Source organism: Drosophila miranda (assembly GCF_003369915.1).
Source record: "Drosophila miranda strain MSH22 chromosome Y unlocalized genomic scaffold, D.miranda_PacBio2.1 Contig_Y2_pilon, whole genome shotgun sequence".
NCBI classification, from domain to species: Eukaryota; Metazoa; Arthropoda; class Insecta; order Diptera; family Drosophilidae; genus Drosophila; species Drosophila miranda.
The window spans coordinates 19622540-19634157 of record NW_022881614.1 but is presented as its reverse complement, the minus strand read 5'-3'; the positions used below and the strand labels follow the sequence as shown (position 1 = coordinate 19634157).

Sequence of the window (11618 nt, the reverse complement as noted above, 5' to 3'; positions counted from 1 at the left end):
TGATCAAGAATATATATACTTTATGGGGTCGGAAACGATTCCTTCACCCCAATACTCATTTTGAGTATCGGGTATAAAAATCGGCTTGCTTTCAGCTGACAGTCCCATAGATTAGATTGTGGATTGTACGTGAGAGGAATCGAAAAACATATTGGGATTGTTGGTAAGTGCCAGACACTCTTTATACTATATAGTAGTACATAGATGTTGATAAGAACTGCCACGCCTCCGTCTGAAAGCTATGGAAAGCTTTTATAATACAGCTAATGCCAGACACTCAATATACTATATATGTACACATAAATGTTGATAAGAACTGCCACGCCTCCGTCTGAAAGCTATGGAAACCTTTTATAGTACAGCTAATCTTCGCTATCAAGCGAATTTAACAATATGTTGTGCCAGTCACAGCTAATTACTAGACATACCATATCTTATCAATATCAGGCGAGAGCTTTAAAAGGTTCACTTCCCAGTCTTAATGGGATCTGTAATCACTATAGAATTTGAAAATATTCCTTTTGTAAGATGTATTTGTCTAGACTTGTCCTACCAATAAATTATCGCAGTCTCGCTACACGTGCCGCTTATTTTCACTGATGTTTTAAAATTGAATTATTATTTCGTATCATTGGACCAAGGTTAAGTTATTTTTTTCAATTCTGTAAATAGGTTATTATCAAAATATTTGCCAAGACTTGCACCTTGGATTGTAAGCCTATTCTTGGATTAGCACATGCATTGTTTAATTAAAAACTTATCGACCTCCTAGGCGATAAATGAGTTTCTATGAACATTTATGAAGCACAAAGTCCAATTAGATATTGACGGTAAAATAAATCAAAGATAGTATTAATTATACATATCTGAAATATTATGAACTAGCTTACATATGCATTTAGGACCAAGTCCCAGCCATGGTCTTAGAGAATCAGTGCTGATAATCTCCTTGCGTTCTTTTCTCAATGCTTTTCTCTGAATTCTTTGGGTGTTCCGGTGCCACCGTGAACGATGGGTAAAACATTAGACTGAGAAATCTCAAATCAATCTTCCGAATTTTGTATGTTTTGTATATCCGTTAAATGTAATTTCTTAAAAGCTTATGTATTTTGTATGCTACATGACATCTACACTCTACAAATAGCAACAGAGCCACCTGGCGACAAAATAGACATACATTTTTGACAATATTGCCCGTTTCCCGCCAAAGAGCGCAAGTAACTAGATAGTTGTTATTAAAGCCATTAAAACCAACCTAGCATCAATAATATCGAGTTTCCGTAAGCCCGAAAAAATGTTTGGATAGATATGTATGAATATTCGTATATATTGTAAATAGTCTTGCGGACCCATTCGCCTCGCCTTTTAGTTATTGTATAGTCCTACAAAATTCATTAACTTCGTTGAAAATTCCGCTAATTCAACAAAATATGTTAGTTTGTTAGGAATGGCTGGTTTCAATGTGTCCTGGTTGATTCCACTTAAAATGAAACGTGCTTTCTGAATACTTTTGTTATGTTATTGTCGTTGTAACTAAGTACTACACACAAGTCAGTAAATGGTCACAAAGTCACAAGGATGTCTAAATGTGCAAAAACGTGTACATTTTATAATCAAATTGGGAAAAGAGTATACATATTTGGCCAGGCCAGCAGCAGATGAGCGCCGCGCACTGTGCCAACTTCGTGCGCTCCGGTCCCAACTCGCTCTCGCGCGCTCAGAGGGGCGCTCGGGAGATTTTACGACCCACGATCCACCCGGCGCTCAAGCCATCATGGAGCATAGATCGTAAGGCCTAGTTTAGTGACGTTTCAACCCCCGTTTCAAACGCACGATCTACCGCGCGACCCCCGAAATAAATACTACACATTTACCACAAAGCACCACGGCACTTTCTTTTCTTGCGACGGCTACAGGAGGTTTCACTTCATCATCCATATCGTCGTTGGAGACTTGAGCTTCGTCCGCCCCCCTACAAACATATTGTATATAAAGGCCGGGCTTAAATTTTTCGTAGTTGGGACAGCTGTTAAATGCTAATTGTGCAGACAACAATAATTCTCATGCCTAAGGTTAACATATTTCAGTGGATCATTGTATATCCGGTGCACATTCTACATATTACCCCAGTTATATTTTATTACAATTTGTTGTCACAGGGACAGGAAGCGTTCGATCCAGCGGTGACTGCGGCATGTATGGCCTTGGCCACATATTCAATGTTGCCCGTGTTAAGGCCACACATGTTGAAGCGACCTGTCTTTAGGAGATAGATGTGGTGCTCCTTGATGAGGTATCGAACTTGGTTCTCATTGAGGCCCGTGTACGAGAACATGCCGATTTGATTGACAATATGGTCCCAGTTGCCAGGTGTTCCCAGTGCAACGAGCTTGTCCCGCAGCAGTGAACGCATCTCCCGGATGCGACTCGACATTTGGTTGATGCAGTCCATCCATTCTTGACGCAACGCAGGGTTGTTCAACACGGCCGACACGATACGAGCACCATAAGCTGGTGGGTTGGAGTACATGCCGCGGATAATCAAAGTCAATTGGGAGTGTACTGCAGCTTTAGTGGATGCGTGCTGCTGCACCACCGTCAAGTTGCCAGCTCTTTCGCAATACAGGCCAAAGTTCTTTGCAAACGATTGGCAAGTTAGGAGCTCAAAGCCTCGCGAAACGAAATACCGCACTGCCCAAGCATCGCGATCGGGGTCACCGCTGGCAAAGCCCTGATATGCCGAATCAAACAGAGGGAACAGTTTCTTGTGCTCCATCAGATCGGCAATTTGCTTCCACTGTTCCTGGGTGGGATCAATTCCGGTGGGATTGTGTGCGCATGCATGCAGGATGATCACTGCTCCGGGAGGAGCCTGGTCAAGATCAGCCAGCATGCCGTTAAAGTCCAACTGACGCTTGGATTGGTCCCAGTAGCGGTAGGAGTGCAACGAGGTGAAACCAGTATCGGAAAATATCTTGTGATGGTTCTCCCATGTGGGATTCGAGTAAAAGACTTCATTTCTGTTCAACTGAGTGTGGAGGAACTCGGCAGCCACGCGCAGCGCACCTGTTCCGGATATAGTCTGCACCCCAAAAGCCTGCGAACAAAAAGAGTATTTCAATTATAAGTTCAACCGAAAATTTAGACTTTTTAAATTACGCGATTCTCCTTGATGGCTATGGAGTCAGCACCCAAAACCAATTCCGTTGCCGCACTTGTGAATGGTTCAAGACCTTTGAGAAAAATAGATATTGTGGTTCAAATTGATTCTCTAGATGGGATTAAACCCTTTAATCACTCACCAGTCATCGGCAAATACTCATGGTTAACAGACTCATCGCTGGCGATTGCTATTTCGGTTTTTCGCACCACAGGCAGGACCCAAGGCACACCAGCATCTGTCCTGTAAGCTGTAGTCAAAATAAAAGAGCTTATTAGTAATAATAATAACAGTAAGACCAGTTACTGTTCAATTGTTTGAGGGAATCCATTGTTCAAAGTGCTGACTTTCGTACAATCTGAAATCTTATCTTAACGGACTTAGTATGGGTAATCAAGGGGTAATGCTGTACGAAATTCGATAGTCTGAAAGCACTTGTTTCTAGGCCATTTTCTATACCATATGCCACAAGCTCGTCCGGTTATTTGAAACCAATTTAAGTAATTGGGCTGGAATTGTTTGTTTTAGGAGCGCGTGATAAAAAGAGAGAGAGAACAATAATAATTATTAAAAAACAGCCATATCAAACAATAAATGAAGAAATCTATTAATAGATTATTGCTTTCAGCATTGTAAAAGTTGATGAATGATTTTAAGTATATGTAGTTCCAAGCTAGCATAATTATGAATGTAAATGTGTACAACGATTCGGACAGGTCTCATTAACATGAGAATAAGCCATAGGTTGTTGACTTGGAAGATTCTACAAAACAAAATAAACGAGGGGGAACGTTGTGAGTTGCTGCGGACACCGCAACTCTACAGTTATACCCGATACTAAGTCAGTATGGCTCTCCTCCGGCAGACGCCGCTAATATTAAACGACACGACAGAGTGCGTGCGAGAGAGACAGAAAATCAGTCTGAGCGTGACGTCGGGCGCTGAGTAGCCAGTGCAAATTGATTTGTTCCTTTTGGCTATAAAAATGATCTGATCTGATCCAGATTCAGCAATCTGATAGATATGGTCATTATCTATGATTCTGCGTTATTGCAATCTGCAATATTGTGGATGCAACAGGTTTTCGTCCTTTGTGGGGGCGGAAGGGGGTGGGGCGAAATTTTGAGATATACGTTTTAAAGTAACATCTTAAAGGAGTGTGTGTACCAAATTTGGTTACTCTAGCCTTAATAGTCTCTGAGATTTGTGGATGCCTCAGATTTTCGTCCTTTGCGGGGGCGGAAGGGGGTGTGCCGAAATTTTGACACAAAACGGTCAAGGTCCGATATCACAGGAGTGTGGATACCAAATTTGCTCTGGCTCTTATAGGTTCTGAGATCCTTGAACTCATATTTTGCAATTGGCAAAACCGACCATGAAACCTGTGTGTTAGAGAGAGACAGAGCGAGAAAGAATGAAATTGTTTTCTTGATTCTGGCTATAATAATTATACGATCTGGTTGAGATTTTACTCTCTAGAACATATAGTCATCCTCTACGATTCTGCGTTTTTGGTTTTATCGTATCTTTAAAAATGTAGATGCCACAGATTTTCGTCCTTTGTGGGGGCGGAAGTGGGCGGGGCGAAGTTTTGAAATATACTTGTAGCAGTGACATATCACAGAAGTCTGGATCCAAAACATCGTTGCTCTAGCTCTTATAGTCTTTGAGCACTAGGCGCTGAAGGGGACGGACAGACGGACGGACGGACAGACGGACAGACAGACAGGGCTCAATCGACTCGGCTATTGATGCTGATCCAGAATATATATACTTTATGGGGTAGGAAACGATTCCTTCTGGACGTTACACACATCCACTTTTACCACAAATCTAATATACCCCAATACTCATTTTGAGTATCGGGTATAAAAAAGGTGAAATGGCATCCATCCAAATCAGCAGCGGCCTTGCCCTTGACGATGAGATTACAGCTTGTGGTACCAAGCTGATGGAAAGAAAGTTCGAATCTAAGCGGCTTATCGTTGTGGTTATGCACACTAGTACATAACTAAATACTGTACTATCTGACGTCAATGAGAAGAAAAACAAGGAAAGTGATGGATCCTAGAAAGCACAATTCTTATCTCTCTCAATCAGTTGCAATGAAGAAAAGTGGCATAAATGTATAAGGAATACTGTGGCAGACGAATTGCAGTGTAAGCGCGTCATGACAGCCCACCCCACCCTAAGGATAGAGAATCCCAACAATTCACATGCCAAGTGACTTCCAAATGACCTCCAGCAGAGGGGGGAGGACAACCAGTCATGCGAGGAGGAGGTGGTGGGCTGCAGGGCGGCCCCTAACAAATGATAGCAAATTGGACAAGCGCGACTACGCTACACAGACACCCTACACAATACTTTAATTGCACACATATGCACGAGTATGCACGTACATATGTAGTGCTAAAAACACTGAGACAGACCCAGAATACGCACGAGCAATTAGTATTTACTTACCGCCCACTGATAGATTGACTTTGTTTTGGTTGGAATCGTCTTTAAATGCTTGCGTCAAGGCGCGGGTCCTTTTTCAACTTTGGCGTAGATAGACATGGCGAAGAACTTGTAGAACAACGAAGCGAGCAGGCAATAACAAATAAATTAAATTTTGAGTGTGCTGTCCAGATAAGTGTAATCGGAAAATATAACAACAACAAAAACTACTGTCGATTAGAACTATCGATGTTTTCACTAATGATTTGTTCGACTGGATTGATGAAACCAATTGAGCACCTGCACTTTGACTCTGACTTGACAATGAAGAATCCTATAATGTTTTGCTTTGCACGTTGGACGGAAAATAAAAAAGAACCCGCCAACTACTGTACGAAACCATCGATAGTAGAACGATGTTTTTTCGAGAGTTTAGTCGACTATCGATACAACAACAGCTGGACACCAGCTGATCCACGAAAGTAACAAATCTGATTTCACGAAATGTTTTTAAGCTAAATCCTGGTAAAAAATAAAATAAATCTTTATGGGTGGTAAGTCATAAACTAAAACAGCGTTGGTTTTTCAATTGTAAACCATTGCCCTTGACAGCCGATCCCAACCACCCCTCAACCTCGGCGAAAGCGGATGAAACGCCTCTGTTTCCGCCCGCCAAGCCTGGCAAACGGATCGACTACGGTACAAATGATACACTGGAGCTTCTGGAGCGCATCCCGAGCCAAGTGGTCGATCTGAAGCTGGACGATGTGCTAACCGCCGTTAAGGAGGTGGACAACCTCTGCGACTATGCGCGCTGCAAGACCAAAACGAGCCTAATGGGCCAGGACTGTCCGCACTGCAAGAAGCGGTTCTGTTTCAAGCACGGTCTGCCCGAGGTTCATGGCTGTGGCGAGGAAATGAAGCGGGACGAGCGCAAGAAGTTACTGCACCCCAAGCCGGCGAAGACAGTGCGTCACGAGGAGGATGTCAAAAATGCTAAAAAGAGACTGGATGCTAAGTTGAAGGATATGCAAGTTGGGCGCATGCAAAAAGCAACCGGCGGGGGCTCCAAAAAGAAAGGAAAATAGTCGTACAATACACACCCATACATACACATCAACAGCTGATGAAATCAGCTGTTTTCGCGTTTTAAAATTTTACAGTTCTTGAAAATATGATTAAAACACAGCCTAGACATTTAATAAACCTGAAATACTTTAACTTTAACCTACTGTCTACCCGTAATTTGCATTATGTTCAGGGTCAGACGCCGGAGCCGAAAATACGCGAATATTTTTACTACATTGATCATGAAGGAATGGTAAGTCGCATTAAACATTAGTTGGCATTTAATTAATTATGATTTACTCCCATCAGCTGTTCTTGAACGATGCTAGAATGAAAAACTTCACCAGTTGCTTCAAGGAGAAGGATTTCCTCAAGTTCTTTTTTTCTCGTCTCCGTCTGAACAAAACGCAGCGTTATCTCAGCGACTTCCCGTACATCTCGCTATGCGGACGCGAACGCAACTTTATACGTTGCAATGACACGCCGCTTGTATTCACCGAACAATTGAAGAAGGCAGATGGCGGCGAGGAAGTTCTTAGCTATGCCCATGCTGGACAAGTCCTAACATTGCCCTATGAACCACAAAAATTATACATGGACCCCAAAAATGGACGGGTTTATCACCCAGCAACGCCCCAAGTGGGTGGCATTGGCCTGGTTCGCTCTAAATTGGCCATTGAGCTTAGTCAACACTTTGAATTTCCAGCCGGAGTTGCGTCTCCATCACATTTTAAATGGCACGGAGAACGACTAAAGCTGGAAAATGATTGGGTTGCAGGGAGTCAACGCTTTCCCATGGGCGAGGAATGTCAGTAGTTAAATAGTATAACATTAAACTTTAATGGAATATAATTGAGACAACATTCTAACTACGATTATTGGTTCCAGGACTAATATACAAATGTACATATTACTTTTATTCAATGCTCAATGGCTTGAACTCGCCCTCCTTCACCCATGAGAGCCCGGTGGCAGTGCCGCCATTCGTCTGTTGCAAAGTGGAATACGTCTGATTATTCCTGCCTGCTTTGATTCGCTCCAACACCGGCCCATGCACATCTGGTTGAAACTTTTCAAATACTATATAGTGCGGATCCTCCGTTGGTTGAGGGTCATAGATATGCTCCTTGCTTTCCTTGATGTTCTCAAGGACGCAAACGGCAAACTCCTCCCGATTGCTGAGCAGCAGCTCGGCAGCCTCTGGATTCTTTATTTTGTCCATTTCAATACCCAGAATACTGTCGATGGGATCCGAAAATATCGCTTGCATGTACTTGAAAAGCTGCCAGAGGTGATCTTCGCCACATCGCCACTCTGGAAAGGCATGACTGATGTCCAGGCTGTTGGTGTAAGGGCACACATGGGGATGCAAGATGTTCTGCTGAAAAATTACGGTCTGAAAGGAATAGATTAGTAAAACCTATTTATCTCTGTGTCTGGGTTAACTAACTGGAAGACTTTTATCATCGGGAAAACGATCGGGCAGCAGAAGAGAGAAACGAAAGACGCTTTCTGAATAGAAACCCTCGCGTCCAAAGAAGACACCAAACCATTCTAAAAGAAACGAAATATATAAGGGGAATATTGAAGATTTGTAGTTATACTAACGCAAGGAGTTCGCTAAGCTGGGTATTGTGTATATTCCACCAAAGACTATACAATATTGTATAGTCTTTGATTCCACCCAACTTCTCCGACTCAATCATTTTGCTGGAAATGGAAATGATTACAAGATATGTAAAGGAACCAAATTGGGAAGTGTCATCGTGCGACAAAAAATTAATAAAATTAAAATTGTTTAAAGAAAGTTGTTTTGCCAAATCATGTTTGTGAAGAGCTGCCACCTTGCCGATGAATGTGTTAGTGGTATTCCTGAAAGTGATTTAAGGTTTCCTAAGACAAATTTTAATCAGACTTCAATCAGCTACTCGTTTGCAATTTAACTTTATCAACTTTTAATTGCATTGCGAGCTAGTATTTGATGTTTTGTTCAACGTCGTCGAAAAATCAATCAAATAAAAACGGCCGCCCAGGGCTACACTTTCGGGGTTGTCTTATCACTGAAACGATTAGTTGTCGTTAATATCGATACGGCGCGATATCTCACTCTACCTCTTTAAATCTAAGCAGCAGCCAAGAAAGGTAAAGTTTAAAATTTAAAATCTTAAGGATCAGCCAAGGACACTTACTTGCCTTTTGTTAATTAAAAAGCTCACATAATTCTCATTCAATTTAACTTTCCCAGAGGCAAAATCATCAAGTAAATAATTACGAAACAGGGTCGCCCGCCACCCGCCCCTTGTCACCTGAGCCTATGCCAATGGCAATTAAGCGTGGGCTCCCACACAGTAAGCAGATTTATATTCATAAGCCAAGCCATAGCTGGAATCTTGTGGCATTTATAATTGAATTCCACGACACTCCCAGCCAAAGCGACCGCAATGTGACCTATCCACCGACCCACCTGAATGGACCATACTGTGTAACATTTCCACGATATATTTCTATCCGTGAGTAGGGGATGGATTGGAGGGGTTGTCGAGGTCACGGCCGGGGGGATTCTTTGGTTCCGTGCTCATTCGGTAACTTGGGGGGGGGGGGGGGGGGGGTTCGTTTGACCGCGTCTCGACTCCTACTACATAAACTTTAAATTTTTTAGAATCCCGTGACTCTACCGGGAGCGAGCTCCGAAAACAACACTATGCCTATTCCGAGCATAACGGACATTACATGGCACAATCATAGGGCGTACCAGAAAAGTACTAGGGGCTTTCGTCGGCGTGTTCCAAACTCTCGCGGGCGTGAGGCTTAATCCCAAAGGAAAAAAAAAAAAAATTTATAGATATAGGTATATATAAACGGTGGAGTATAAATAGAAAAGATAGGAATATAATATAGGATATTCGAAATAAGTAATTTAGGTATGTACATATAAAGGAAAAAAATAAAAAACAAAAAAAATTTTCAAAAGCAGCGGGGGTCATACCAGCGATCAGCAATGGTGAGCCAAAACGAAATTTAATTAAACATTATAAATTTATTTATTTTTTTCCTGGGTTGAGATGTTTTTTCTATGTTGGTTAGTGTATGGCTTGGCTACGTTTCCATGCATTAAAAGAATGCAGGGAATGCGAGCAAGGCAAGCTTAACAGAATTGGCACCGAAGAGACCGAAAAGCTTCGAGCGTGTGGAACGCAAGCGTTGCGCTCTCTTATCAGCAGCGGCTGGCCGCTGCGCATGCGTTTTAGATTTTGACGAAGACAGGCGCAAAGGAGAACATTGAAATTGGGTCACTTACGGCTTTAATACAGTGGTCCCTCGCTGAAAGGCGCCTTTCGTTGTGGAGCTGTGGAAACCATGTTAATGTGTGCCCTGGTCGGAGGGGGATTGGTAAATAGGGGGGGTATGAAAAAGGTTTTTTTTTTTATTGTTTTTTTTATTTTTTTTTTTGTAGTCTGTTACTTTATGATTAAGTTTTTCGGTCTCCAGCCCGCAAAAATAAATTCCGTTTTGGGAACTTTCACATTCCCGCCTATCGAGGTAGGACTGTGACGCAGAGTTAAGGAAAGTTACATAGTCATATAAGTGCTCAGAAGGAACCAAAAAAAAAATTACAATTAAAACTACACTATGCTACGAAATCTGGGTCCGGATCCGTGGCGGGCCGTCTTCTGGGCCGTCGCAGACAGCGAGTTAGCGGCGCATAGGGGGGGGGGGGGGGGTGATCTCTATGCCCTCTATGCCCTCTATGCGCGTACGTTAGATATGGCGCAAGGGTTATGGCCGGTGGAGGTTATGTCGCCGGGCAGGTGGATGCTTCAACGACTCCAAAAGGAAAAAAAATCTCGGCCCCACACCAAGGTCGACTCCGAAGAGTACTCCCGTCAAGGGTGGGAGTTTGGTGTGGGTGGGGCAGAACTTTGGGAGAGCCGGGTGGCTACCGCTCGGGGACAGGGCCCTATGGGCGAAACAGAACCAAAACCACGAGAGCTAAGAAAAAAATCTAACTTTTCCCTACAGGGCACTTGAACATACTAGTTTTTCGGACTTTTCCACGGAGACACGAGCGTTGGGTTCTCCTGGCAGAGCTGCGGGACGCACGGGTTTGCAACAAGAACAACACTTGCTGGCGCGGCGAGGCAAATATGCACTTTTCGCCAGGGTAGTTTCTTGCCAGTTTTCTCGGCGCACGGTTATTAATTTTCGCCCGATTTTTGCGGCGCGCCCACCGTGTGGGATTTTCCCCGTTCCGTTTTATTTCTTTTCGGTTTGTCTTTGTGGCACTTATTTGGGTTACTTTTCTTTTCTTTTGGGCTTACACGTGGTCGATTTAGTTATATATTTTCTACCGACGCGGAGATAGCCACCGGCTGCACAGATTAAAATTTTCGAAAGAGAACGTTCTGGTGCTTTTGCACTGCTTAAATAAGAGCTTACCGATCTTAAAGCTCGGCTTCGAAAGCTCCGTTGCGATGCTCTGCACAGCACTTACGGCAGCTCAGCTCAGCTGTTCCCTAACTCGAGCTTGCTTGCACCCACCCCAACTATACTATGCCCTGCAGCGATAATTGGCCCAAGGTTATTGCATGCGATATCCGAGCACCATAGCGATAACCTATTTTGAATCGGTATTGTCCAACCGCAACCGTTACACCACCCGATAATATGCCACCGTTAGACGGAATATTAGCGGGAATCAGGATCGAATGTCTTTCGCATGAAAGGTTCCTATTTCTCGGCCCTGCAGATTTTCCAGGAGGTAGAAACAATTACCCAGTTTTTTCCGCACGCGACATTTCAGAAATTTAGGAGCCAATTTGGCATTAAAATTTTGCGTGAATTTGCTCAAGGAAAAATTTCGGTGAAATACTTCCTGACCTCGGAACGACACAGGCTTGGCTCGTAAATTGTATTGAGCAACGTTACGCTCATACGTATCTTTCGTAGTGAT

At 43.1% G+C, this 11618-nt stretch overlaps 3 protein-coding genes and 1 pseudogene across 3 annotated transcripts; 2 read left to right on the top strand and 2 right to left on the bottom strand.

Moving 5' to 3' along the window:
- Positions 1-1869: 1869 nt before the first annotated feature.
- LOC117192958 lies at positions 1870-5807 on the bottom strand (annotated as a pseudogene).
- A 237-nt stretch (positions 5808-6044) lies between these two features.
- Positions 6045-6772, top strand: LOC108158800 (DNA-binding protein SMUBP-2). The gene is made up of 2 exons (XM_017291487.2): positions 6045-6153; positions 6212-6772. The coding sequence occupies exons 1-2, from the start codon at positions 6147-6149 to the stop codon at positions 6685-6687; spliced, it is 483 nt and encodes a 160-aa protein (XP_017146976.2). The 5' UTR covers positions 6045-6146; the 3' UTR covers positions 6688-6772.
- Positions 6753-7573, top strand: LOC117192959 (UPF0598 protein CG30010-like). Its single transcript, XM_033397681.1, has 2 exons — positions 6753-6920; positions 6977-7573. The coding sequence occupies exons 1-2, from the start codon at positions 6774-6776 to the stop codon at positions 7481-7483; spliced, it is 654 nt and encodes a 217-aa protein (XP_033253572.1). The 5' UTR covers positions 6753-6773; the 3' UTR covers positions 7484-7573.
- LOC117192960 (protein crossbronx-like) lies at positions 7489-8490 on the bottom strand. Its single transcript, XM_033397682.1, has 4 exons — positions 8352-8490; positions 8276-8314; positions 8118-8221; positions 7489-8063 (listed from the first exon to the last, which is right to left on the bottom strand). The coding sequence occupies exons 1-4, from the start codon at positions 8371-8373 to the stop codon at positions 7584-7586; spliced, it is 645 nt and encodes a 214-aa protein (XP_033253573.1). The 5' UTR covers positions 8374-8490; the 3' UTR covers positions 7489-7583.
- Between the last annotated feature and the right edge of the window lie 3128 nt (positions 8491-11618).

Excerpts from the sequence above, each read along its gene's own strand:
- LOC117192959 (XM_033397681.1), top strand. The coding sequence starts at position 6,774 with ATGATTAAAACACAGCCTAGACATTTAATAAACCTGAAATACTTTAAC. Across the intron at positions 6,921-6,976 it reads ACATTGATCATGAAGGAATG|CTGTTCTTGAACGATGCTAG; the intron begins GTAAGTCGCATT and ends TACTCCCATCAG.
- LOC117192960 (XM_033397682.1), bottom strand. The coding sequence starts at position 8,373 with ATGATTGAGTCGGAGAAGTTGG. Across the intron at positions 8,315-8,351 it reads GATTGAGTCGGAGAAGTTGG|GTGGAATATACACAATACCC; the intron begins GTGGAATCAAAG and ends GTATAGTCTTTG. Across the intron at positions 8,064-8,117 it reads CCGATGATAAAAGTCTTCCA|ACCGTAATTTTTCAGCAGAA; the intron begins GTTAGTTAACCC and ends TATTCCTTTCAG.